The sequence below is a fragment of the Trichoderma gamsii genome (genome assembly GCF_001481775.2).
Source record: "Trichoderma gamsii strain T6085 chromosome Unknown Scaffold_27.2, whole genome shotgun sequence".
NCBI classification, from domain to species: Eukaryota; Fungi; Ascomycota; class Sordariomycetes; order Hypocreales; family Hypocreaceae; genus Trichoderma; species Trichoderma gamsii.
In genome coordinates, this window is record NW_020171364.1 from 88,276 (window position 1) to 113,569 (window position 25,294).

The 25,294-nt window shown below is 47.2% G+C and overlaps 10 protein-coding genes across 10 annotated transcripts; 6 read left to right on the top strand and 4 right to left on the bottom strand.

Moving 5' to 3' along the window:
* Positions 1-113: 113 nt before the first annotated feature.
* TGAM01_v207334 (hypothetical protein) lies at positions 114-2,612 on the top strand (the record flags this gene model as incomplete). The annotated part of the gene is made up of 2 exons (XM_024550069.1): positions 114-163; positions 611-2,612. The coding sequence occupies 2 exons, from the start codon at positions 114-116 to the stop codon at positions 2,610-2,612; spliced, it is 2,052 nt and encodes a 683-aa protein (XP_024405157.1).
* Positions 2,613-5,343: 2,731 nt separating this feature from the next.
* Positions 5,344-6,745, top strand: TGAM01_v207335 (N-acetyl-gamma-glutamyl-phosphate reductase; the record flags this gene model as incomplete). Its single annotated transcript, XM_018807588.1, has 5 exons — positions 5,344-5,893; positions 5,958-6,264; positions 6,323-6,533; positions 6,586-6,634; positions 6,690-6,745. The coding sequence occupies 5 exons, from the start codon at positions 5,344-5,346 to the stop codon at positions 6,743-6,745; spliced, it is 1,173 nt and encodes a 390-aa protein (XP_018659232.1).
* A 639-nt stretch (positions 6,746-7,384) lies between these two features.
* On the bottom strand, positions 7,385-8,340 carry TGAM01_v207336 (hypothetical protein; the record flags this gene model as incomplete). The annotated part of the gene is made up of 2 exons (XM_024550070.1): positions 7,385-7,405; positions 7,588-8,340. 2 exons carry the CDS (start codon positions 8,338-8,340, stop codon positions 7,385-7,387), a joined length of 774 nt encoding a protein of 257 aa, XP_024405158.1.
* A 1,684-nt stretch (positions 8,341-10,024) lies between these two features.
* Positions 10,025-11,576, top strand: TGAM01_v207337 (hypothetical protein; the record flags this gene model as incomplete). The annotated part of the gene is made up of 4 exons (XM_018807586.2): positions 10,025-10,378; positions 10,425-10,658; positions 10,722-10,739; positions 10,791-11,576. The coding sequence occupies 4 exons, from the start codon at positions 10,025-10,027 to the stop codon at positions 11,574-11,576; spliced, it is 1,392 nt and encodes a 463-aa protein (XP_018659230.2).
* Positions 11,577-12,739: 1,163 nt separating this feature from the next.
* TGAM01_v207338 (pantothenate transporter liz1) lies at positions 12,740-13,824 on the bottom strand (the record flags this gene model as incomplete). Its single annotated transcript, XM_018807585.1, has 4 exons — positions 12,740-12,919; positions 12,988-13,011; positions 13,065-13,259; positions 13,648-13,824. The coding sequence occupies 4 exons, from the start codon at positions 13,822-13,824 to the stop codon at positions 12,740-12,742; spliced, it is 576 nt and encodes a 191-aa protein (XP_018659229.1).
* Positions 13,825-15,914: 2,090 nt separating this feature from the next.
* TGAM01_v207339 (oxalate decarboxylase oxdC) lies at positions 15,915-16,874 on the top strand (the record flags this gene model as incomplete). The annotated part of the gene is made up of 1 exon (XM_018807584.1): positions 15,915-16,874. One exon carries the CDS (start codon positions 15,915-15,917, stop codon positions 16,872-16,874), a length of 960 nt encoding a protein of 319 aa, XP_018659228.1.
* Positions 16,875-17,157: 283 nt separating this feature from the next.
* Positions 17,158-17,965, bottom strand: TGAM01_v207340 (hypothetical protein; the record flags this gene model as incomplete). The annotated part of the gene is made up of 3 exons (XM_018807583.1): positions 17,158-17,329; positions 17,387-17,669; positions 17,722-17,965. The coding sequence occupies 3 exons, from the start codon at positions 17,963-17,965 to the stop codon at positions 17,158-17,160; spliced, it is 699 nt and encodes a 232-aa protein (XP_018659227.1).
* Positions 17,966-18,835: 870 nt separating this feature from the next.
* TGAM01_v207341 (hypothetical protein) lies at positions 18,836-19,489 on the top strand (the record flags this gene model as incomplete). The annotated part of the gene is made up of 1 exon (XM_018807582.1): positions 18,836-19,489. One exon carries the CDS (start codon positions 18,836-18,838, stop codon positions 19,487-19,489), a length of 654 nt encoding a protein of 217 aa, XP_018659226.1.
* Positions 19,490-19,952: 463 nt separating this feature from the next.
* TGAM01_v207342 (fungal specific transcription factor domain-containing protein) lies at positions 19,953-21,832 on the bottom strand (the record flags this gene model as incomplete). The annotated part of the gene is made up of 4 exons (XM_018807581.1): positions 19,953-20,214; positions 20,272-21,534; positions 21,587-21,726; positions 21,776-21,832. 4 exons carry the CDS (start codon positions 21,830-21,832, stop codon positions 19,953-19,955), a joined length of 1,722 nt encoding a protein of 573 aa, XP_018659225.1.
* Positions 21,833-23,258: 1,426 nt separating this feature from the next.
* On the top strand, positions 23,259-24,555 carry TGAM01_v207343 (hypothetical protein; the record flags this gene model as incomplete). The annotated part of the gene is made up of 2 exons (XM_024550071.1): positions 23,259-23,772; positions 23,864-24,555. The coding sequence occupies 2 exons, from the start codon at positions 23,259-23,261 to the stop codon at positions 24,553-24,555; spliced, it is 1,206 nt and encodes a 401-aa protein (XP_024405159.1).
* Between the last annotated feature and the right edge of the window lie 739 nt (positions 24,556-25,294).

Sequence of the window (25,294 nt, forward strand, 5' to 3'; positions counted from 1 at the left end):
GTATTAAGCTTACTTCTTAGATCCACAGTGTGCCAGTCATTAGTCGCTCAGTTATAACTAGGTGCCGCCCGCCGCTGCATTTCGTTTAGCTGTGCGGCGCATGAGCGTTCATCATGAAGCCGTCGATAGCCCCACAGAGCCTGAGGTCCATCAGCCGACATAGGTTGGCAACATATTTACGAGATACCTCACGCAACACATCCCTTTTAGGGAAACAAACAGCACATAGCGCTCTTACGAGGCATTTTAATCACTCAGCTCGTCTTCAACGCATACCAGGCAGAGGAAACGTTGATTCGGGATCTGGTTCCTCTTCACGGGAGCCAATATGGAGACGAGGACCAATCTTTTGGAGTCTTATTATACTCGTTTACGCAGTATCCGAGTTTGGTCAGGGTTATTACATCGGTTATTGGAAAGAAAGAGGCTGGCAGGCGCAAAACAATTACTCTCGAATGCCATGGAGTGATGAGGCAGCTGATGAATCTTCAAAGGGAGACAGTGGCCCTATATCTTCTGATAAAGATGGATACAAGCCACTAACTCGGCCCTTGGAGATTCGGGTGTTGGTACTGCACCCTGGCGAGAAAGGTTCTCCAATCAAATGCAGTCTTCAGCACAGTGGTCTCAGAAGTAAAAAGTCCGGCTTCGAAGCCCTTTCCTACGTCTGGGGAAACCCAGCTGTCACGAATGAGATTACTTGCGACAACAGAGGAAGAAAGGTGGGCAGAAATCTTTACGACGCACTTGAGCGGCTCCGACTTCCCGACGTAGATAGGGTACTATGGGTTGATGCACTTTGTATCAACCAGAGCGACAACAAAGAGAAGACGCAACAAGTTCGCATCATGGGCGAAATATATAAAAGAGCACGAAGGGTACTCATTTGGCTAGGGAAAGGTGATGACGTCCAACAAGGAATAGGGAAACTGGCATCAAGACCAGCCAATGAGAAACGTGTCGATTGGTCACCACTCAAGCCTGTTTTCACAAATCCACTGTTTATTCAAGCCCAATCTTTGCTCATCTGGCTCGGATTCGAAGGGGTAGTGAATATGGGAGTGGCAAAGCTTGAAAGACCACAATCGTCTGACAAATTTGACTGGTCTTCGCTTATACCTGTCATCCAAAGCCCATGGTTCACTAGGGTTTGGTGTATACAAGAGCTCATCTTGGCATCAAATCCCATAATAGTCACACGCGACTCTGTGATATCCTGGGACGAATTTGCCAAAGCGGTTTTGGCGCTTAGAAGGCAGTTCAACGCTTATCGGATGAAGACACAGCACCAGGGCAATGAGTCAATTGAGAACTTCTACTTCCTACACGACATGCGCGAAAGGCATAAGATGAGAAGGAAGAAAAGGCATAGTCTTTTAGAGCTGATGTTCTTGACTCGAGGCTTCCAAGCTACTGACCCTCGAGACAAGCTCTTCGCGCTTATCGGTCTAGCTGGAGACGTGCTATCGTCTGATTGGGAGGTGACGCCGAATTACGATTTATCTGTGGCCGAGGTTTATCGCCGCTTTGCTCTCTGGCACCTCACTCGTAAACGGCACTTTGAAGCCTTCTCCTTTGGCCGTAACCAGGACCTTCCATTGTCTCCGCAACTGGAATCTTTGCCGTCTTGGGTACCTGATCTGACGAGGCCAGATTTTACCGCGCCGTTACCTAAGCTGGAATATCTATCTACTAATTACATCGACTTGCGCTACGAAGTGCTGAAAGAATTCGAGCTGCGTAAGAAATATTTCCATGAAGGTATCAAGATCTACCATGCGGATCTCAAATATCCTTGGTGGGCACTCGGTCGACATTCCGATTTTCGGCCTGCACAAATTGCATTTTCCGATGGTACGGCCGTGATACACGTCGTGGGGACCAAAATTGGGTCCCTCAAAGCACTGGGAACACCTTTTGATCAAGAAGCTGCTGTAGATGTATCAAGATTTTCACCAAAAACGCTTGAGGACACCGACGCTGAAGACTTGAGATTTTCTTCCAATGTTTTGAATACATATGAGTGGCTTAGCGAGACGTGGGCTTTGGTTGGAGAAGTCACTTTAGGAGACAAATATGCTCAAATCTCCAGGAACACGATTGGTAGAGTCTGGAGGACGGTGACTTGCTGTATGACAGCAAAAGGAGAAAACGCTCAATCTACCATCTATTCTCGTGCTGCGCAGTCATTGTATGAGAAGTTTCTCGACAGAGCGCAACGAATTGAAGCTAAAATCGCGAAAAATGGCACCACGCCGACAAAAGGCACCTCGGCCAACGTTGATGCGGAAAACACTGGCTTCAGCACTATATCTTTCACGGAAGACGAGCTCGAGAAATTACTGCTTATACACATGAGCGTGATTAAATGGCACCAAGGACGGCGGTTCGCCATTACAGACTCGGGCGATTTTGCTGCTGTACCTAGAGCAGCGCGGAAGGGAGACGTTGTCTGCATCTTCAATGGAGGGAGGGTACCTTATGTACTTAGACCGGGTAAAAATGGCCACTACACTCTTGTTGGAGAGTGCTATGTCGATGAGATGATGAGGGGAGAGGTTAGAGACCGGTTTCCAAGAAAGGCACACGAGACGAGTTTTTCGATAGAGTAGCATAGAAGTAAAGCAAAATACAAATTGTTCCAGCGGACCTGAATCATAGCCCGTAGAGACTGGGTATGTCTTTGTGTTAGATTGCGCATGTGGGCAGAGTATGGCGAATCATATCAGGGACCAGTACACCCAGTAGCAATGAGCAGTTTGAAGATACTGGGCTACACAAAAAGCATCGAAAAGGCTACATGATTACGTGTACAAGATGGAATTCCTCCCTACTGGTATTGTACCAACAAGTTGCGAGAGCCGGTACCTGAATTGTGGGTATCTGTAGTGTCCCCCCCACAGTGATCGGATCACGATCAAGCTTTCTGGATCGGAGCAGCCTCTCTTATGGCTTCACGGTGCACACGCGTCGCTTTTGTGATAATCTAATTTTAAGAGATCTTATCTCATGATAATGAGCTCATACATGTAACTTGAGGTAGACAAGAGCAAGCAACTTGTACTCGAGAGATAGAGACTCATTTTTTATCCTTTGTATCGCCAACAGGCGTCGATGTCGATATGTGCAATACTGTACGTATATACTTTCAGTCTGTATTCATCCGCCAGCCCCGCCCTGGCATAGTGTCTGAGATGGTGTTCATGAGGCCAAGAAGGTTTATCGCCCATTGTCATCTTCCCGTATTTTCCGTCAGTTAGCCATATCCCACGTTCAGTATGCCACTCTTCGTCGTTGGCAAGACTGCCCCTTCGCCTTGCCCCTCTGACTGCTTTTCTTCCGTATATAATGACATTGCAGAGCAACTCCTAGACACGCATATTATGCAACAAGCGTATTGCAGAGTGATAATGCGCTTTATCGTATGAACCGCATCGACCCGCTAGAGTAACTGCTCGTGCCGCGCTCTAGTGAAGTAGGAAGAGGTCTCCTTAGATTGGTACCTGAATGTGAGGTGTGCCACCCTCTTTATAGCGCCAATATGAAGCCTTGGGCCAGGAACAAGAAGAAACACCAGCTATGTCGAGAATACTAGCAGAACATTGAGCGTAAGAGGCCGACATGTCTGCGTGTACCTACACATTGTTGCAAGAGAGTCGCTTGCCATTTTGACGCTATGTGGACGCCATATAGCCCGCTCACTTAAGAGCAATTGGAGATGAGATTTTTTGTGGTGCAGTATGATGCGCCATCCCTCTCTTGTCTCCAGTCGTCAGTCGAGAGCACCAGAGGTTTGGATATGGAGCGAGATCCGAGAGCACCCCTGGCTACAGCTTTAGGCTCCCCGGCGACCCAGCTATCATCATAAGTTCTCCTTTCACTTCCAACCTCATTCCACATTACTTTCCGTTCCTCCCAGTATCGAAGCACAAGCAAACTACGTTGTCAGTCTGATATAGACGATCGCGGATGTCGCGATACCACCAACTTTGATATCCGTACTGCTGCCGCATCTGATAACGTGAACCCCGGCCACCCCCACAGCCCATCGCGGCCGCCAGGGGTGCCTTGTCGCCAGGGATATCATTCCCCGCCCTGCAGGCGGTCGAGTCCCTCTATGAAGAGCCATTCTTTTCCTCCGACGAATACGCAGACTTTTCCAGCACCAGCATCAGCTCTCAGTCTTCACTAGAGACCTCTTTTGAGCACCCAGGCTGAGAATACACAGACTGGGCACGTATTATACCCACGCGTTATGTGCCCTATGAAGAACCAGAGAAACCAGATCGAAAAGGGTGTTGGCAATGGGCCTTGGTCGTCTTTTTTATTGCTACTCCTGGGAGCATTGGAGGGGTGATTGTTGCTGTGCATCACTGATGGTCTCTAACTAAGGTATCAATGCGAGGCGTTTACTGTTGCGTCTGCTTCGGCTTCTCGTTCTCGTTCTTGTTTATCTTCTTTTTGGGGGGGTTCATTTCTACTATTTAGTTGCATCATATTTGTATCAAATGGACAACACTTCCAATTATCAATTGCGTGCTTATGCTATTCGGCATTGCGCATTCACTTCGCAGCATCCGAGTCAGTGCCGTTAACCAGCAGATTCTAATTGCAGCCTAACTGTATGGTTAGATAAGTGCCGCTGTACCGAGTCCAGGAGGCTTGAAGCGAAGCGCAGCATCAATTTGCGCTTCTATTCTTGAAGATGATCCCATGTCCACAGTTGGCAACTGAAAATGTTATACCCGTCATCTCATGACAGTTACAATGAGCATCGCATGGACGGCTAAACCCGATATAGCTCTCTTCTGGTGGCTGAACTGGCGCTTCTGCCAAGGTACCCGAAGTGAGCTCAGGTACGGAGTACAGATACACGTATTCCTGCAGGACCACACCGATAGTGTCTACATGTATCCGCACTACTGTGTACACCGAATGTTGAGTTCCTTACATGCAAGGTCTTCCACCTCACAGTTGCTTCACGTCATACATGAGAATTTATAAGAGATGTTGGCAATGAAATGTCGAAACACCACCAACGATCTAGAACATGCCGCTTCTGATCATTGTACAGACGGTTCAAAGCTAAATGACAGGCACCTAGCCCTGTCTTTTCAACCATTAGCAGAGCAGACTTCAGCCAAGCGCGGCTTAGTGCACTCTATTAACTACTAGTATTAAGCTCAGACCCAGTCATGCAGAGGTGGGCGAGCGATTTCGGCCGCGGGAGGAAAAGAAAAATCGCCGAAGTTTTCCCCCCACCTCATAAATTCCACCTCAACAAGAGTCACCGGCCTCACCACGAAACCACACCCTCAATTGGCCTGAGAAGCATCATCCACCATGCTCTCAGGCGTCTCCATGGCCTCGCGCGCCGGCGCTCGCCACGTTGTTCGACGATCCGCCTCGATTCTCCCTTCGCTGGGCCCGATCCGATGCCTCGCCGGCCGACAGAACAGCCTCCCCACTGCTGGTTTGGCTATGAGCCAGCGACGACTTTATGCCATCGCGACGAATCCCAATCCCAACCCTCCCCTCGGCAAGAAGAATGCGGCAAACGAAACACCGTCTCGAATTGGCTTGATTGGAGCCCGAGGCTACACCGGCCAAGCTCTGATTGAGCTCTTGAACGAGCACCCTAACATGGATCTTCAACATGTGTCGTCTCGAGAGCTTGCAGGCCAGGAACTCAAGGAATATACCAAACGCAAGATCGTCTACGAAACCTTGTCGCCCGAGGATGTTGCTCAGCTGGACAAGGACGGCAAGGTGGATTGCTGGATTATGGCTCTTCCCAATGGCGTTTGCAAGCCTTACGTTGAGGCCCTGGATCAAGGCAATAGCAAAAGCCTCATTGTTGATCTCTCGGCCGACTTTCGTTTCGATGACAAGTGTAAGTCTTCGATTGATAAAGTCACATTTCGGCGAGATTGGCTGCAATACTGACCTGACAACAGGGACGTATGGCCTCCCGGAACTTGTAAAACGTTCCGACATTGCACAGTCCAGACGCATCGCGAATCCCGGGTGCTACGCGACTGGTGCTCAGATAGGTCTCAGCGGCGCCCTAGACTTAATCGAGGGTACGCCCGTCATCTTTGGCCTCTCAGGCTACTCTGGAGCAGGATCCAAGCCAAATGCGAGGAACAATGTGGAAGTGCTTAAAAACGCGATTATACCTTACTCATTAACATCGCATATCCACGAACGCGAGATATCTCACCGACTAAACCATCAGGTTTCCTTTATGCCCCACGTGGCTGGGTAAGTCAACGCTTTGAGTGGACCAAAAAGCATGGATGGCAACTAACGAATTAAAAAGATGGTTCAGGGGCATCACGTTGACTATCAACATTCCTCTCCGTAAGGAAGTGACTTCTCGAGAAATCACCCAGATGTACCAAGACCGCTACGCCGGGGAGAAACTCATCAAGGTTGTGGGGGAAGCACCATTGGTGAGCGCGATTATGGGACGCCATGGAGTAGAGATCGGAGGCTTCTCCGTCGACCCCTCTGGAAAGCGTCTAGTTTGTGTAAGTCAATGATTCGCCTCGAAAGGATCTTATTATACTAACCTGGAGCCAGGTGGCAACGATCGATAACCTCGCGAAGGGTGCCGCCACCCAGTGTTTGCGTGAGTAGCCCCCTTTGGTTGACAAGCGCATTGCATCGCTAATGGATCTGCACAGAAAACATGAACCTCGCCCTTGGCTATGCAGAGTATGAGGGAATTCCTGTCATGTGAGGGCGTTAGCCAGAGCCATATTGATGATCTGTCCTGGGTACGAGTTGTTTGGATGTTAGTTTGAACTCGTTGGTATCAACCCTCATACCAGATACACCCCGAATGTATCTGGCTTACGGCTTTCAGTGTCATCAGACGCAATGCTTTTTATATCTAGGCCGGGAATACATTAATAGATTCACTGAACGGGTAGGAAAAGGGGCACATGGACTTTAGTGTGTCACCTTGGCCTCATATCCCATGTTGAACAGCTTCCAAGCTGCATACGAAGCGGAGGATATATCAACAGAGATTCAATCATGACAGACACAAGCACAGTAGAAATGAGTTTAGATGATACAAGGAATGAGTTTAGATGATACAAGGTTATTTGAAGGCACATACACCAACAGCAACCGTGGGCGTCCAGTTATATTCATCCTGATCATTCACATCACAAAAGCGGCGGCACCTAGAACGCGCTAGTACCGGGCGTAAACGCTCATGTATATCATCCATATCCTAATCGACAGTGGCAGTTATACAATTAACATGCAATCACCAAATGAGTCAAACTCATATCCACCCTTGTCTGTGATCTCAGAATAGCCTCGTAAAGCCAAATCTTTACCCCCAAAGGCTGCTACTAGCACAAGATGGCTAGACCGTGGGTGGTGTAGGCTTGTCAACAGTATATCCGCAATTTTGAAGTGGAATCCAGGATATATATATAGATCAGTCCACGCGGACTTTGCCCGAAAAGCAGCCCCTGGCTCTTTGCTGTCTACAAGAGACTCAAGTGTTCGTAAGACGGTTGTACCGATGGCGATGACACGACGACCCTCAGCTTTTGCTTGGCTTACTTGTGCAGCTGCTATTTCACTGATTTCATAATACTCTGACCCCACTTTGTGATCCTCAATATTCTCTTCGTCAATTTTTCTGTCCATTAGACTGCCAGCTGTAGCAACATGCAACGTGATATACGCAATCTCAACTCCCTTGGCGGTGGCCTCTGCTAGGCTTTCTCTTGAAAAATGAAGCCCAGCTGACGGGATCTGTAGGGAGCCAGGCTTTCTAGCGAACACGGAACGATACGCCTGAGGAGCGGTTTTCCAGTATGTCGTATGGAGAAGACTGAACTTGTCCAAGCGCTGTCCATGTTGCTCGAGCGTTGACACCAAAAGATCAAAGGGCTCAAACTTTGCCCTCCAAAGCTGTCCAGTGTGGTCAGGATGCGGCTCTTGAATATGGAGAGTGAGCTTGTTGTTATCCATTGACGTGAGAACGAGCCCCGCCTGGACCAAGAGTTCTTCAGCTTCAATTCCGACAACGCATATGTTGCCAGGCTCATAGCCATACACGGACACTTGCGCAGTACCATCGCCGTGCTTAAACTCCAACATGTTTAAGAGCATGTAGCTGTCATTCAGCACCAGAAGATCGCCTGGCCTGAAATAGTCACAAATGGAGGAAACTGAAGTGTGTTCGATCTTCCCTCCAGAGCGATCAAGCACAATCATCTTTCCGCCATCGCGAGTCTTGCCGCGAAGCTCAACAGGGTCGTGCGGTACGATCGCAGGGTCAAGCTTGAAGTCAAAGTCTTCCGTCTTCATGGTCAACTGATTGCCTCAATCTCTATAGTCTGCAGAATAGAGCTGGGAGGCTGAGCTTAGATAGTGATGAGAATGGCAATTGCAATCCTAGATAGAGTTGTATCGGATTATCGGTTAGAGACACAGCGTCACAGAGAGATGTCCAATCTCAATGAGCATCTCAAGTAGTATCTACTCCGCTACCTAAGTATCTTCTAGTGTTAGCCTGTGGAATATATTAAAATATATTAAAATACCCCTCATCAATGTCACATTTATGACGACCACTTTGATGCAGGTAAATATGCAGCCAGTATAATCGTCCATGCCTATTACATCTCTAGGTTTTTGTGCCGAAGCTGACTAAAATATGCGAGCATGAACATGATAGACCGATAACCTATGTGACCGTCATTTGGATATTGGATTTCACTGAGGGATGTATTCCAGAGCTGTATGACAAAAGAGACTCTACCTCGTTTTCATGTTAGCCTGTCTGGAAAAATGGGCCTTCCTATCATTGGTGTAAGTTAACATAGACTCGCCGCATCAGGGGCAGATATCTATAAAGCCTGGCACCATTTCACTACCCGAATAGATGGTTATTAAATACAGATTAATTACAGATTAGTTTGTCGTCTCCCAACAGCACTAATAGTCAGCCATAGTGCTTTCACTATTATGTTTCCCCTTCAGTGGCTGAGATAGCAAACAAAGAAGCGACAGTGTAGACTTTGTAGCGACGGAAAAGACAACCTGTAGTATACTTGTATTCTTGTACCCCTAGAGAGTTAACAATGAAATATATCCAATACGGGGACATACATACTAAAATTAGGGAGCAAAGAGTAACTGAGGATTCTGCTACTGCTGCAACGCTGATGATCATGTCTTCTAGTAGTTCATGACCCAGTCTATAAACGCATCATTCTCAAGATCGTAGATTTGGCTCGCAGCTTGTCTATCCCTACGAGACAAATTTAAATAGCATTGGCGGCTGTTCACCTTGGGAGCCATGAAGCTTCCTGATATGAATGCCGTTTCGTTTATTCTCAAATATAAGGCTCTTTTTCAGCCGGCAGCTATGCTATTCTTCTGGCGCAAAGAGGAAAAGACGTTGTATTTTGTTAGCAAAGGATGTAGATGGGGATCTGAGGGACGTTGTCATTGTCGTCAGAGTCAGCAGGGTATGGGGGGCTGTCGTGCGCAATCATACGATCTCAACACCATGCCCAATATAAACGACCATGGAGTGTAAAAAATTGAAAAGTCCTTGCTCTACATTTTTTATAAACCAGAACATTTGCTTTTATAGTAAAGAAGCCATTCTTGGAAGCCAGCGAACCTCATCTGCTCTATCTAGCCCTATCAAGCGAGCCCAACATCTTATCGGCACCAAGGTCAGCAGCTGAAATAGCCTTGGAATCCGCGTGAATTTTATGACATGCATTTCCCCTCATGAATGACTCGTTGAGCCTGAAAATGAGATGTCTAATAATAATTACTATTCAGCTATAGAATAGCTAATCTTACTCAGCGCTAACACCTGAATGAGGGATAATTCATTTGTCCTAGCTTCATGGCATGCGTATTCTTTTAGGCACATTGGAATTTTTTGAGCAGTAAATGCTATATAATAACCCAAACGTTCTACTCGAGAAAACTACAGCATAGCTACTTTATCTCAAACTACAGCTAATTGGCCATGTCAATCTTGCCCCCACCAACCACTGATCTGGTTTACCAGGTGGACTTACTGGAGAGCATTCGCCAGGGCCATCCAGTACGAACATCAGAGCTCACCACCTCGCATGAACAGAGGAAAGCAGATTACGAATATGTCCAGACTGGACCGCCGATGCTCACCTTTCTAGGCATTTCCAGACCCAAAACAACATACCACGTATACATACATCCCACCTTAATCGCGCGCTTTGATCAAATACAATCAGCCATAGGTAAGGCTACAACCAACATCATTGAGAGATGGTTCTCGGACAAAAAGGCGGATTTTCCGTCAAGGATGCCCATTGAAAAACATGAAGAAGACGTACTCAGAGTATGAGAACCAGAATATCTGTTACTCTTGTGCCTAGGGTTAACAGATGTCTCAGTGGATCGCCTCGTCGGGCATTGTGCCAAGATATGCCGGAAGAGAAGGTTGTTCGCGCCCAGATTTTCTGTTCTCCGCCACTTCTCAAAACCCATATCAACCCACTATTTGTGAGATCAATGCTCGGTTCCCTTATAACTCGTGGTTCTTTGTCGAGGCTGCGACAGATCCATTTGAGAGGGCTGGTCTCCGAAATAGCGGGCTGAAAACAGGCCATGATTCCGTGGTAAGCATCGATAGTTCCAAAATTAGTGTTTCGACATCGTATTAATGAGAAATCGAAACATAGGCCTTTAGCGATGCCGTCGTAAGTCTCTTTGACTCATCGCATCCCGGCCACATTCTGCTAGGTAAACAGTGGATAGGATTTGACGTTCATTTGCTTCCAGACAAGTTCAAACAGAGGACAGAGCATGAGATGCGGATAATCTCACCATCTGATCTAAGACTTACAGAAGATTCGGAATCTCCAACAGGCTATCACCTTTCGTGCACCATCACAGCTAGCGAAGAGCTGGAGCGGGTGTGGCAGATTAGCTTAGATATGGTCCAGGCCGAGATTCAAGAATTTTCGCCGGAGATGTTGCGTGAGATCGCTCGCATCTGCATCAATGATCTACGATCCGTCTTCTTGCTTCATGACAAGCGCTTTCTAGGGATTGTGCTCGAAGACGTCGGCAATTTATTAGAGCAAGGAGTAGTGGATTCCATGGAAGCTCAATTGCTAAAGGAAAGCATTGCGCCTACTTTTGTTCCAGGCTCAGCGGGTTGGCATGAAGCGATTTCTTCACCAAATGCCAAGGAGGAACTGGTGCTGAAAGATGCTCGTGGGGGGATTGGAAGGGCCCACGTCTTTGGACACAATGTCACCCAAGAAGAATGGGACGAATGTATTCGGGCGGCTGGCGATGGCAAGCTTGTTGACGGTAAGGGATTCGTCCTTCAAAGAAAGGTTGATCAAGTTTCCTTTGACATTTTAATCCCGACCGGAGATTCCTTCCAGAGCCGTTATCTCATTGGCGCATGGGCAGCCGTCAACGGTCGATATCTTGGCTTGACCTCCATGAGGTTGGGACATGATTTGGGGTGTGTGCCGCCACCAGACGGCGGCATGGCTATTCTCTCGGTTACGTCTGCTTCATAAACCATGATTTCACGCCATATTGAACCACACGTAAATAGATCTTATAGCAAAAGTCATTGGCCATCAGGCTGCAATGCCATCTGTTGTTCTTCTGGAGCGTAGTGAAAGATAATCTCTTATAGAGAATTCTACTATGTAGATTCACCAGAATACAAGTGTATCATAATACGTATGACTAGATAAGCAAAAGAATAAATTCTTGATAAATAGCATGGCCAAATATGACCTATGGCACTTTAAAGTAGGTATCGGAATCTACTATTTCGTACGGGACCCTCTAGATTTGTACCATCTTCCCTATCCAATTTCTTGTTTTCTCTCCCAAGCGCAATACGTAAAACTGTAGCAAAACAAAGCGACATAGCAAGCATGGCTATATTAATGCAAAAGGCTTTGGTATACCGCGGCGCGTCGGAGTCTTAATTAATTATAACAGGTCAGCCCTGTGATAGCTCACCAAATAAGAGGATACCTACCAGGATAGAAGTAAGATGTATAGATCGAGCATGCATTACTTATACAGTTGATCATTGCAAGTGCGGCTGCACGTTTGTCTGCGGGCCTCGGGATCACTGCCTTCCAATGAGCTAATACTTTATCAAGAACACAAGAGAGCGGTCTTACCGTTTGAAATATATCCCAAACATACCACGTAGCCAGAATAGACTGATCCAACTACGAAACTCATCGCGCTTGGGAGTTGTTAATCTCTTTGCAGGTGGCGGGTGTCTTCGAAAGAGCAGCCAAACTTACACATATCGAGGTGCGAAAGATGTCGTCGATACACCTAAAATGAACGATGCGATAGCAAGTACCGAAGGCAAAGTTATGTGCAGATATCGTTCCCCGGTTTTGTCGGCATGCCAAGCATTGATGAGCAACATCACGGCCCCAATCAAATAAGGCGGCGTTGTTAAAAGTAGTGTCTCCACGGTGCCTTTACCTAGACCTTTCATAACGCTGAAAATTCCTTCTTAGTAAAAAGGCGCGCAAGAATATCCGTCACTTCAGCCATCTGGAGTTAGATGCACTCACGCTGGGAAAAAGGTGGTTATGGATCCGGCGGATACCGAGCCATACACTGACCCAAGAAGCAGCCAGACCTTATAATCGCTACGTGATGGAAATATTAGCATTGGTGATTCCCAAACCTAGGGATCAACCTACAAGAATGCTGCTTTTGCCCCCGCTATGAAGGACTGATGATTGCTATCCACCCAATCATCTTCTCCTATATCCGCTTCCAACCTCCATACAGCCAGTTTCTTCTCCTGGTTATTGAGCCAAGACGTAGTGCGAGGCAGATCCGGGATGATAAAACAGGCGATAATGGCCACCGTGATCTGAAGCGAGTACAATAAGCATCACTCTAACCATCGAATTCGAGTATGTACCCTATGCACCTTCATACCGATATCTGGCAGATGGCGCGGCGCTACATCATTGGGCAAATATTGCCGATATGGTGAATGTTCAAGAGTTACTTACCGTCATGCATCCCTCAATGATGAAAAGCCACCTCCATGCCGAGAGGCCACGAGCTCCGTCGAGGTTTTGAGTAATTCCCGCCGCAAAAAGTCCTGAAAAAGCGCCGGATATGATAGAGCCAGAGTAGAGCACCGCCGTTCGCTTGACCAACTCCTTTCGAGTGTACCAGCATGACAACAGATACAAACAGCCAGGCTAGATATTGTTAGTATATCCTAACGTGGTGCGTGCCTCAGTTGGAGGCCTTACAAAATAAGCCGCTTCTATAATACCAAGCAAAAGTCGACAAACCAACAAGCCGCCAAAAGTCGTCGTCGCTGCTGTTGCGGTTGACACAATACCCCAAGCTACCATGCAGCTTGGAAGGTATAGAGAAGGCTTTCCAAGTTTGTTTAAGAGAAGATTAGAAGGAACTTAGAGGAAGTTAGCTCAATGATGCTGATATAGAAAAGAAGGCGTGTTACGAAACCTTGCATCAGAATATAGCCAACGAAAAGAATGCTGACTGATGTCTTAAGGTGGAATCAGCACAACAAGCAGTTAAATAATGGTGGCACATGTGTGCGTGTTTTGAAGGTGTTACCTCGTATTGGTTTCCGTGGAGATTCAAGTCTGTCTGCATACCAGCCAGCTTGGCTGAAGCGATGTTGTTGCGATCAAGATAGTTGAGAATGTACATTAAAATAGTCATCGTCAACAGTCTAAAGTCCACTTTTCTGATCATTTTGCGTTCCACCCGATTCCTCTCATCGTCGGTCATATTTTCGAAGGGTACTGACTCCGCGGGCCCAGATAATTCTATCTGTGTAGCCTCGCTCTTTGGATCCTCCATAGCTTAGTATTTTGAGACGTGTAAATCCCTAAATTAGCGGAAGTTGAGTGGAAGAAAAGGTGGAAGAATAAAAACTGGGCGAATGTACATGGACGGCATTATAGACAAACAATGTGAGGCCTTCTCCTCTCTGTATATATTTAAACCCGGGACAACACACATGTGGCTAAAAGTCTGGGGAGACGCATCAGATGTGGGGAACTAAAGAGAAATACTACGTATCTAGTAGGTCATGGCAATGAATGTCTCTTTTCTTAAGCTTAATCATATGACGCCTCTGCTAGCGAGATACTAACGGCTATATTGCCAGCCCAGTTAATCGTGTTAGGAGGCAAGGGAGGTTGGCGCATCTCCTGGTCCTCGGTCCATTTGAGATCGCCAAGTGTCTTCCCGCTTTTTGACTTCCTATTTTACTTTCTGAGGCATTTTCTTTGCGCTGGTTTGGTCCGATTTGGGGTCGCTTAAGCACCCCGCATGGAGTACGGCTTGGCGATCGACTTCTTTCTCGAATGCTTGTTACTTTCGGGTGGCACTAACCCGACAGCCTTCAGTAATTGCAGTTGCTGTGCTAGCCATGCTTCTTGACACACCACTCAAAAGTGAGTGCATCTTTCAGATTTCCATGGGTTTCTCTTAAGTGACTCTATAGTTGAGTACTCTATGCCATGTTACAATGAAGCATTAGACCAGGCTATTATTTTATGTTGTTCGTAGCCCTCTTGCAATATAGCACCTACATACCTAGGCTATTGGAACGATACGTATCTACAGGCCCTTGCCAGATGGATAGGACGTAAATTAACATATAAAGATGTGTTTCCACGACACATCTTAGAGGGCAGATAATCGCGGCGTATCTATGATGCCAACGTTCTAAACACATGTCGAGAAGAGTCCCAGCTTAGAAAGTTGGTTCTTCAGTTGTGGCTAGGTTTGGAAACAAGTGGCGGGGTTGGTGATTTCTCAAACAGGTACTTAGGATGTATATACCCTGGAAGTTACCACATGCGTATAAGAAGAAAGAAACAGCGTAAAGATTGCCAGATAGGTAAGTTATCTATGTCGCTGTCAGAAATATTACAGCAAAAAGTATTCTGTCCTGGGAGACATGCAGAAGGTGGATGAGACGCAATCCCGCCGTTCATGGCAGACTGTGCTGTTTATGCCGCCTGGAGGGGATTCCATAACTCAAAGGGCAGCGCTAATCTTGGATTTGCCGGTTCAGCCGTTTGAGTGGCTTGACTTGTGGCAAAGGCGGCCCGATAATTGCCATTTTCTGCTCTTTGGTGGTTCTCAAGTGGTGGCGCGGACCGCCCTAAATGCTTGGTCGGAGCTACACTTACACGCCGAAGCATGATGGAACAGTTTAGCGCGCTTGAATCGTATACGTTCAATTCTAGTTTCCGTCAATATAGTTTCGTAAACATCGAGAAAGATCAACGCAGCCAGTCAGGATTTGCTTCTTGCTAGTCACATCTTGTGAATAGAGTTCGCGGCATCGAATGAAACTCTCTTCAGCGTACATGTACTTGCCTCCACGTCACACTGGCCGTTTCTTGTGTATTCGGACCACTTTCGGTGTTGGCCGCAATAGCCGGAGAGACTGCAAAGCAGATATTGATACAGAACCATCTCTTCTCAGGTCTTCGAACGGTATTCTGTAGCGTTAAAGCTTACATTACATGTGCCGGGATTGTGGTATCCTCTCTTTCCGCGTCATTCAACGTCATAAAATTACAGTCCAGTTCCTATACTTTGAGCACAAAGAATTGCGATTCGAAATCAGTATTTAAAGATGCCAGCCTCTCTGTCTAGCAGCTACTTCTCCCACATCCATATCTTCCAATTGTACAGGATTGACAATAATTACTATTCAAAACATTTACTACATCAATCTCGTCGTTGTGGCTTCGAACTCGCCCCATGTATACCACCTGAAGGACTCCATCCCCTTCCACGAGTCGTCACTTGGGTATATTCAGCGATGCACCGCCGATCAACTTCCTGTTCTCAACGGCATGTCACTTAAACGCCTTGTTCTTGGACCGCGTGGCATTCGAGAACCCCATTGGCATGCAAATACGCCTGAATTGGCTTACGGTTTGAGCGGAAAAGCTCTTGTGTCTGTTCTCGATTCAGGCTCCGTCTTTTCATCCTTCACTATCAAGGCTGGAGAGATGTTTCAGATTCCTTCTGGAAGCTTGCACCACATTGAAAATCTCTCTGATAGCCAATCCTGCGAATTTCTAGTTTGCTTTAGACACGAGCGCCCAAAGGACTTTTCCCTATCTGCGGCGTTCGGCGCCATGACGCCGGCGGTGCTGGGCAACACCTACAATGTTCCTGCTTCGTCGTTTGAGCATGTGAATTTCTCAACCGATGCGAAGGAGATCATTGCTCGAGAGGGAAAGCCAACCGTACCAGACACCGCGCACCTACCAAACCCACACAAATTCAATGTGGAAGGCATGGAACCGCCTCTGCGGGGAGAGAGCATTGGGTCAGTGAAACCCGCACGATCACAGTTCTGGCCAGCCCTTAGTGACGGAAACCTGGCCATGTATTCTCTTACCATTGAAGACACCGGAATGCGTGAACCACATTGGCACCCAATCACCGCAGAGATGGGCTATGTCCACCGAGGAGCGGCTCGCATGAGCATCCTGGATCCTGATGGAAAGGTGAACACTTATACATTGAAGGAGGGAGATATATATTTTATCCCTCCAGCCTATCCGCACCAAATTGAGGCTCTCCCACAGGGCGGGAAGGATATCCACTTTTGCATCTTCTTTGACCAAGCCATGCCTCAGGATATTGGATACAAAACAAGCGCTGCCGCAATTACTCATGAGGTCATGGCAGCTACGCTGGGCTTAACCCGGAGCGAGATGCCCCCTTTGGAGACTGCGGCGGTCGATCCCTTGATGGTGAAGAGGGTGAATGATGTGGATAAAATTGAGTCATGGACACGATAAAAAGGCGCCATGTACTGTTTACTGAGCGACAAGGTTCGTATGTATTGCATAAGAACGAATATGATGACGGCGCCGGGCTGCTTGAGAGTAGTTTAGATGTAATTCAGAAGCTTCATCCATAGGAATGACGCTACATGGTCATTGTATCCTTAGAAATATTGAAAACCCTTATATTAGATCATTATTTCAACTCAAAGTGAGCTACATCTAGTCTCTCCGCCATGTCCATGCATGGTTGAGACCAGCTTAATATCCTGTGTACCTAGTGGCACCCGCGACAACGCTATAGTCGATAGGGGCCGAAGTCTTTATATCCCACGCCCTTGACGAATGTTTGCAACCAAGGACCTTGCGTCTTTGCGTCAGCGAGCTCTGAGAAGAGCTTTGCATGTGCCTCTCCATCGATCTTAAAAGCGGCCGAGCCATCTGCTTTTCGTTCGTCAACATAGTAAAACCTACTTAGCTATCAGTCACATTCATTTAGACTATTAATAACGGCGGAGATGGTATACTTGAACCCTTTCTCTTTGTATTCAGCGGCGGCAGCCATCATCATGTGCGCGGATGCCGACTTGCCAGCACCGGATTCCAGGAACTGCGGGAGCGGCCTGACGTTGAGGATGTTGCCCGTAAACGCAAACACCCTTGGCGCATCACCAGGGAGCTCCGCAAAGCCGAGGACGGCTTGCTGGGCAGCGACAAAAACACTAGTGTTGTTGACGGTCATGCCTCTCTTGAAATCATCCAAGGAGATCGCAAATGGGTCATTTGGGGGAGAAAATGTCGCGGCGCCGGCTGCGAACACTTAGCACGCATTCAGCTAGAGGACCTTGGTGCTAGGACATACCGTTGTAAATGACTACATTTGGAATTCCCAGCTCCCTCTTCACCTTTACGAAGGCATTGACCACATCGTCGGGGTTGGCGAAGTCGCTTTTGATGTTAAGCTGACTGTCTGTGCTATCTGCCTCGTTTAGTGACCGGGCTGCGACTGCAACCTTGTAGCCCTTTGAAGCAAAAGCCTTCGCAGTTGGCAGACCGACTTTAGGCCCTGCGCCAAGGATGAGAATGACAGGAGATATTCCGGGCATGGTTTGGAATGTAGGGAACGAGTCAGACCGTGTGCCATTGAGCAAGGAAGGACGGGAACCTTTATCTGCTTTATACATGCTTCCATGTGTTGTCATTGAAGCAAAGAAAGTCACAGGCATTAGCAACACCCAGTTGGTCAAGTGATCTGGGGCAGCGAGATTGCTGCTAGTATGGTTGTGTTAGAAGCCATCGCGGAGCTGAACCAAGCCTACATGCCTTTTAGGTAATAAGTGGAGTTATCGCCGGTGGTCCGGACCCGGACCCTTCGGAGGGTCCGAACTCGAATATTACATTACATCCAACTCCGCATTACCAAGCGGGGATATCTGTTTACTGCTTCGAACTCCTCTTATTATATTACCATTGATAGTCACAAACTTATAGGTGAAACTTTTCATTGTCTGTTAAGCAACACATAGTTTCTTATTTTGTAATCAGAAAGCTAAATGCGGCGCGTGTAATCGTGCATTACATATCAAGTAGGAAGAAAATGTTGAGATCAAAATTGCTTTGTCTATGAGACCTCCGCTCCGGTCGACTTTCTCGTCTTGTAATTGCGTAAGCTTGTAAATTCGCTATGTTTTCGCTCCTTTGGTGCATTAATTAGAGTTGCAGTGCTGTGTAGTCTTCGCGACATTTGTCAGCTTGCTATATCTTTCATAATTCGAGTAGCGTAGAACTTTCAAGGCAGGGAGAAGAAGCGATGTATTTAAAGGGAGACAAGAAGGGAGTGATACCAGATCTATTTTGCTCTTTATCATCAACTGAACTCTTCATCACCAGCCAAGATTAAAGTCATCTCGCAAGCTCTCCAGCAGCCTACAATCAACTTCCGCATAATTCGAAATATTTTCATCTCTATGGGAGAAATGGAAGCAATCAAAGTGTTGGGGATTCATGGACCTAACGCTGGCAAAGTGATTCTTCTCTGTGAAGAGCTAGGGCTGCCATATGAGACCGAATTGATCCCACTTACCGACGTCAAGAATCCCAAGTACGTCGCCATCAACCCGAACGGGCGGCTGCCGTCTATTCAGGACCCAAACACAAACCTCACGCTATGGGAATCGGGCGCTATTATCGAGTACTTGACAGAGAAATACGACAAAGACCACAAGCTAAGCTTCGTGCCGGGCACAGCTGAGGCGTACCACGCTCGTCAATGGCTCTTCTACCAGACCACTGGCCAGGGACCCTACTACGGACAGGCGATGTGGTTTATTATATATCAGCCGCTTCCGGAGGCTCGCGAGCGCTATGTTAAAGAGGTTAACCGCGTAACTGGAGTACTGGAGGGCCACCTAGCGAAGCAGAAGCCTGACGCGGACGGCAACTCCTGGTTCGTGGGTGGCCGCCTGTCCTACGTGGACATCGCCTTCTTTACATGGCAGCACACAGCCGAGCCGCGAATTCCGAATGAGGAATTCAACCAAGATGACTACCCGCATGTCAAGAAGTGGCTGGACAACATGCTCGAGCGCCCGAGTGTGAAAAAGCTCCTGAAGCTCCAAGAAGCCAAATAAGCCATGGCAAGGGGGAGGGCATCTTTGCCTTATAGTCAATGCTGTGAGGGTGGATGGAAGATGAAGACAATCATGAGGCAGGATGTTGAACAACTACCCTTGTAGGGAAATTTTCCGTTTTAATTACATCCAGATACTCTTATTCGTTGAAGACTGGCCTAGTTAAATAATAAACTTATCAGAATTAACTCCTGTTCGCTATAATCTCGTGACAAATTCACAGTGACGTCTTTTATAGCTGTAGTAGCTATTACTGTTATAGGGCCTAGAAGCCTTAAGCATTGTTACAAGCTGAGGCTTGCTTATCGCTTGTGTGTCTCATGGGGAGGTTAGCTACCCTGTTCGGATTCAAACCGACTGCATTATGCGATGAGCGCACATAAAGCCTTCCAGACGCTTAGCCACTACGTCACAGATACCATTATTGTCAAGGCTCAAATAAAACCTAATTATGCCCATGTAATCATGTCAACGATGCCACAGGCCTCAAACTGAAAAGTTGAACAGCCTCTTTTGCTTCGAGGTTTAGGCTGTTGCAAGTGCGACGCATTCGCACCAGCTCCTCATACTGCGAGGCTATGCTTGGATCCCTGGCAAGTGTCTCCAAAAGACGTAGAAATGGCTCGACGAGATCAAGATCAGAAATTGCGTTTGGCGACATAGGCTGTTGTGTTAGATTATAGAGAATACTGCTGGCTGCAGCGAAGAAAGCCTGAAGAAGCATCCTGAAGCGAGTTAGGCAAAGAATTCAAGAATGATTTGCTTAGCAAGAGATTATTTACCAGACACAGGCACAGTCTCCTTGAGGGACGGCTCCAACGAGACGGATCGCTTTACGTGACTCAGCGACGCATAGACTGCTTGGGGACAATAAAGGCTTAGACTGATTGAGCTCTTGGATGGTGGAAGATTGCGCCGTTGGGGGCAAGTGGCGATCAATCATTGCGAGGCAATGCATATATGTGAGCCGTAGAACCACCTTGTGTATCATCTCGCCTGAAAGCTGAAGCCCTGAAATTGTCGCGGAGTCTTCTGGAAGTTCTAGCTGCGCGCTAGACTTCCAGTACGATAATAGAGAACTCAACTCTTGTGCCGCAATCGCTCTCTGTGTCGCCGTTTGTCGCTCGGCCCGTACCGAGTACAACTGTTTGTATACCTGCCCCTGAACAAGCGCAAGCCCTATGCGACAGTTGAAGAGGTCCAGGTTACCTGCCTCAAGGCTTGTGTTTGATGGTAAACCTACATCCATGTCATCGTCATCTTGACCAAAGGGTCGACCCGTCCGTAGACTAATATCCTTGTCGAGAATGTACACCTTCCAAAACACCCGCCTCCGCTTCTCAGCTTGTGATTCCGTGAGTCCTAGGCTGGAACATTCTCTGTGCAAATTCATAGCCTGTGCCAAACGTAGAGCGGCGGCAACGAGCATTGCAGCCGGCTCCGGATTTGGTGTGTCCTGGAGAATGCAAGCCATACCCGCTAGAGCCTGAACAGCAGAAAGGCTGCGGTCAGAGACGCTCAGCTCGGAGACTACGCTTAGGGCGTTTTGCACATAACCATAAGCTCGAATGTGCTCCTGTGTCGGGTCTAATGCGCGTATGGCGCGGAGACGATGAGCTATCGACAGCACAACATTGAGGCATGCCCACCAACCAGCATCTCTGGGACAGGAAATCGAGTACTTGAGTTGAAACTCTTTCAAGAAGTCTTCTTCATCAAAAAGTGGAAGGAATCTATTATAGTTAACGAAAGCTTCCTCAATCAACTCTAGAGCAAATGCCTTTGTGGGGAGCTGCTGGCGCGCTGGCAGAGGAATTGAATGTGGTTCTAGAGCGGGATAAAGCCACAAATGGTCAGTTATCTCATCTCTAAACGGAGACAAATCGGAGTCAACGTTTAATGCCACTGTATGAGATGTTGCTGTGAGTGTCGTCTGCTCTTTACGCAAATCGGTGTCAGGCATATTTGGCTTTTCTAATGACCTGTCTCCCAGCAAAGCCTCTACTCCTAGGAGTCTTTTCTCAAGCTGTGCGATGTATCTGAAGCTATGCAACATTTAATAGAGGCAAGCTGTATGGGGTGGAGCAGCATACTGACCCAGCTGGTCTGCGAGGTTTCTTCTTCGTTGCTATTGGCGTAAAATGACACCTTGTGCCGTATTTGGTGCATGGCCTGCATCCTTGCGACGTCGGCTCGCAACGGATCTTTTTCTTCCGGCACATGTCGCAGGCCTTGAACTATATCGTTAGCAGAGGCGGAATAGTATTCACTCTTGATTTAACTTACCCCAATAACGGCTGGCCGCTCCTCTGGATGGGCCCTGAAACCAGTGTGTGACTCCATGACTGCTGTTCGAGCGCCGCCCTGGATTGAAACGGTTCAAGGCGAGAACCTGAAGATGTCTGACCAATTGCTTAAAGGACTTCCAAGAACCTCAAGAAACTAAATCTTGCAAAGAGCCATTTGACAACTTCCAGCATATTCAGCAGCTCTATCGTCATGATCAGGCAAGAGATGGCTTATAAATCAGACTCCTTCAGTAAACCACAAGCCCCACTCTTTCTCTTGCGCTGATTTGTTCCAAGTCCTTAAAGGTAGTTGCCCAACTTTTTCAGTTCGAGGGTGCCTCTTTAGAAACGTTGGAAATGATTCTGTTACTGTATTTCTAACTTACTCTAGTAAGGCGCGCGGCTTTATCTCCCTAGAATGGAAGTTATGCTGATTTACATAGGAATTGTATGTATAGTAATGTACTTTAAATGCTGTGAAGTTTTAATATTCTACAAAGGCTATTGTGCAAACAAGAGCGCACAGGTAAATAAGAGCTTTGCGCATAGGTAAATAAGAGCTTTGTGTGCTTAAGAATATTGTGTATATATAAAGGCATTACGCAGAGGTAAAGGTATTGCGCATAGTAAAAGCGTGGCGGACACTTAGCAGTACCTAGAGACCTAAGCGAGCAGTAAAAGGCGTGGAAACAGATACCTCTTGCTATATATAATCTACTATGGGCATTGAAGTACATAGTAGAAGAATCATTTCCGGCAATGTTTTTAAAGAGGCACCCTAGTTCGAGGCTGTTGATTGTTAGAGTTTCTCATAACATTCAAGTTCACAAGCCCCAATATCGCTGGTCTTAGACAAGTCTTCCCGTTGCAATTGCAAAATTTTATAAAGTCACTTATAAGTAATAATACCTTCTGTTACCCTTTCTTTATCAAGCAATTAAAAGTAACAGCGCTTTTTATTGCTTTTTATATAATTGGCCCGTCGGTCCATACCTAATCCATGGTACATACCGTTACAGGTGTTGAGTTGTAACATTAGATATACTAGCGCAGGGGGCCCTGGTGGCATTCAATTAGGTAGATCTAGTGGCAAGCTCCGATGGCATCCAATCAGATCCAGTGGCATCGGGAGAAGTTCCGATTCGAATCAATAACAATATCATATATGCCCCACTATCCCGTCGCCCGGCAGACAGCGATTCCAAGTGCCACCAGTCGGACATTACCTACAAGCGCAAGGGGCTCTGTTCATAGTTTTTGCCTCATAATGAGTATATCAAACAAGCATCAATTACTATAGCACTTACCAAAAACCCCCCTGTGATAGGTAGTCTCCCGGCTTGATCGTATCACATCCGGCTTGCCATGACGGGGCGCCGACTCAGCATGCCTGCCTATAAAAAGCCAGGTCATCTCTGCAAGCTATATACCTCTTTCAACTTCATCATCCCATCATTTCTTCATAACATTTATCGAGAAAAATGTCCGCGAAGAATCCCGTCATTATTATAGGAGCCGGTATTGCTGGCCTGTCTTTAGCCCGAGTCCTCCAAGAGAACGGCATTCAAGTCAGCGTCTACGAGTCTACGTCGAGAAGCGCCGCACAGGGTTACGGCATCACGCTACGATCCTGGGCATATGGTCCTTTGGTTGACAAATTGCACATCAGTCTTGACGAATTCCGTAGCGCAGTTGCCACGGATGGCTCCGTTGGCGGGACTGGAGAGATCAATCCCACAATGCATGATGCTCTCACAGGGAAGCCATTGATTGAAGCCTCTCCTTCGCAAACCGGTAGTCCTGAGGGCGAATTCTTTCGGGCGAACAGAAATCGCCTAAGGGAGTTCCTACTTCGTGGGGTTGATTGCCATTTCGATTATAAGCTCGTGTCTCTCGACATTGATGAAGGCGGAGAGTTGCTGAATGCTCGCTTCGCGAACGGGGCTGTTGTTACTGGAAGTCTGGTAATTGGGGCTGACGGCGTATTTTCTAAAGGTTTCTCTTTCTCTTTCCCTGACTTTCTTTCGGTCTTCCCCACGTGATATGCCTTCTCTTTTTGATGATGCTGACGCTCTTCACTCATTAGTACGCACGACTTTTCTCCCTGCAGTTGAACCGTCGATTGCCTCCACCGTAGTGTACAATGGTGAGCGGCAGGTTCCACGGTCAGAATTCGACTCCACCATTGCTCCCTATATGCCGCATACAAATGTGCATGCGGCTGTCGCTGAGAATACAATGATTTCTATCACGGTTACAGAGAAAACCGAAACGGAAGTAACACTGACTTGGACATACACCCACCAGCCTACGGAAACGCAAAGCCCGGCCACCCTACTTGGCGAATCTTCTGCTGGGCTGCAAGTGGCTATACTTGATGCTTTTGCAGTGCTTGGCCAATTGGCACCTCCTTTTTCCACAGCCCTGGCCCCAGAGAAGATTCGACAAGACCGACTCTATCACTGGCTCATGAGAACCATGCGTCCGCCGCAGGACGGTCTTAAACTTATGGCTTCGAAAGGTGTTGCAGTCATTGGAGATGCTGCCCACGCTATGCCTATTTTCGCCGGCGAAGGAGGCAACCATGCCTTGATTGATGCCGTCAAACTGGGACAACATCTGGCAGACTCATATTCGCCGGCCTCCATAGAGGCTTTTATCGACGAGGAGCTTCCTCGCTGGGAAATGGCAAGTGTTGGGTCTGAGAAACGCTCTCTATCGCTTCACAGACCTCTCAACATTTGGAGGACACTAGCAGAACAAGCTAAGAAGCACTAAGTACTGGACCATGAATAATAGAGCATTTTCACATTGCTATTTGCGTGCCAAGCTTAGGTGAAAGATATCGCCGAGCAGTATTTCTCTGCCCTCGGCATTTGGCACGCCAACGCAGACGCCGGTTAACAACACAAGTTTAATACAAGGATAGCTTGACCTAAGACTGGCTGCGGTACTTGCAGCTATTGCCTTGCCTGGATTGCGTAATAGCATAACAACGATGTTGAATCCTCTCATGTAACCCGTTGTATAAATTTTATCATCTGCCATAGCTCGGCCGAACGGATCTCCGTCTTCGTCCCAAAAATCGTCCACTAGACAGCAGACAGCATTATATTCAGTGTCTTTAGCGCAAATAATTGCAATTTCGAAATCTTCACGATTGCAGTGGCGGGACGGCTTTCGGGCTGCCATTTTATCCACTGCGGTTCTTATGTGTCGCTGGTTAAACAATGGTGATGTCGAGCAGTGTTTAATGAAAACAGTAACAAAAAATTAAAATGGATATTTTGACACGACTAATATTTGAAGAAGTTGCCCTTGGGCATCGGTGCAGGTTTCAGGACGCGATGACCAGTGTGGCTGAAAGCCATAATGATCCTGTGACCCAACCACTGGCTCACCATTAGCTGAGGGAGAGCTTTTAATAAAAGAGCGTTGTTATGTAACTTAAATTTCTGGGAGCTTTGGATTTCGATCTTAAGAATCGGTATGGCTATTGATCTACATAAAGCGTTGA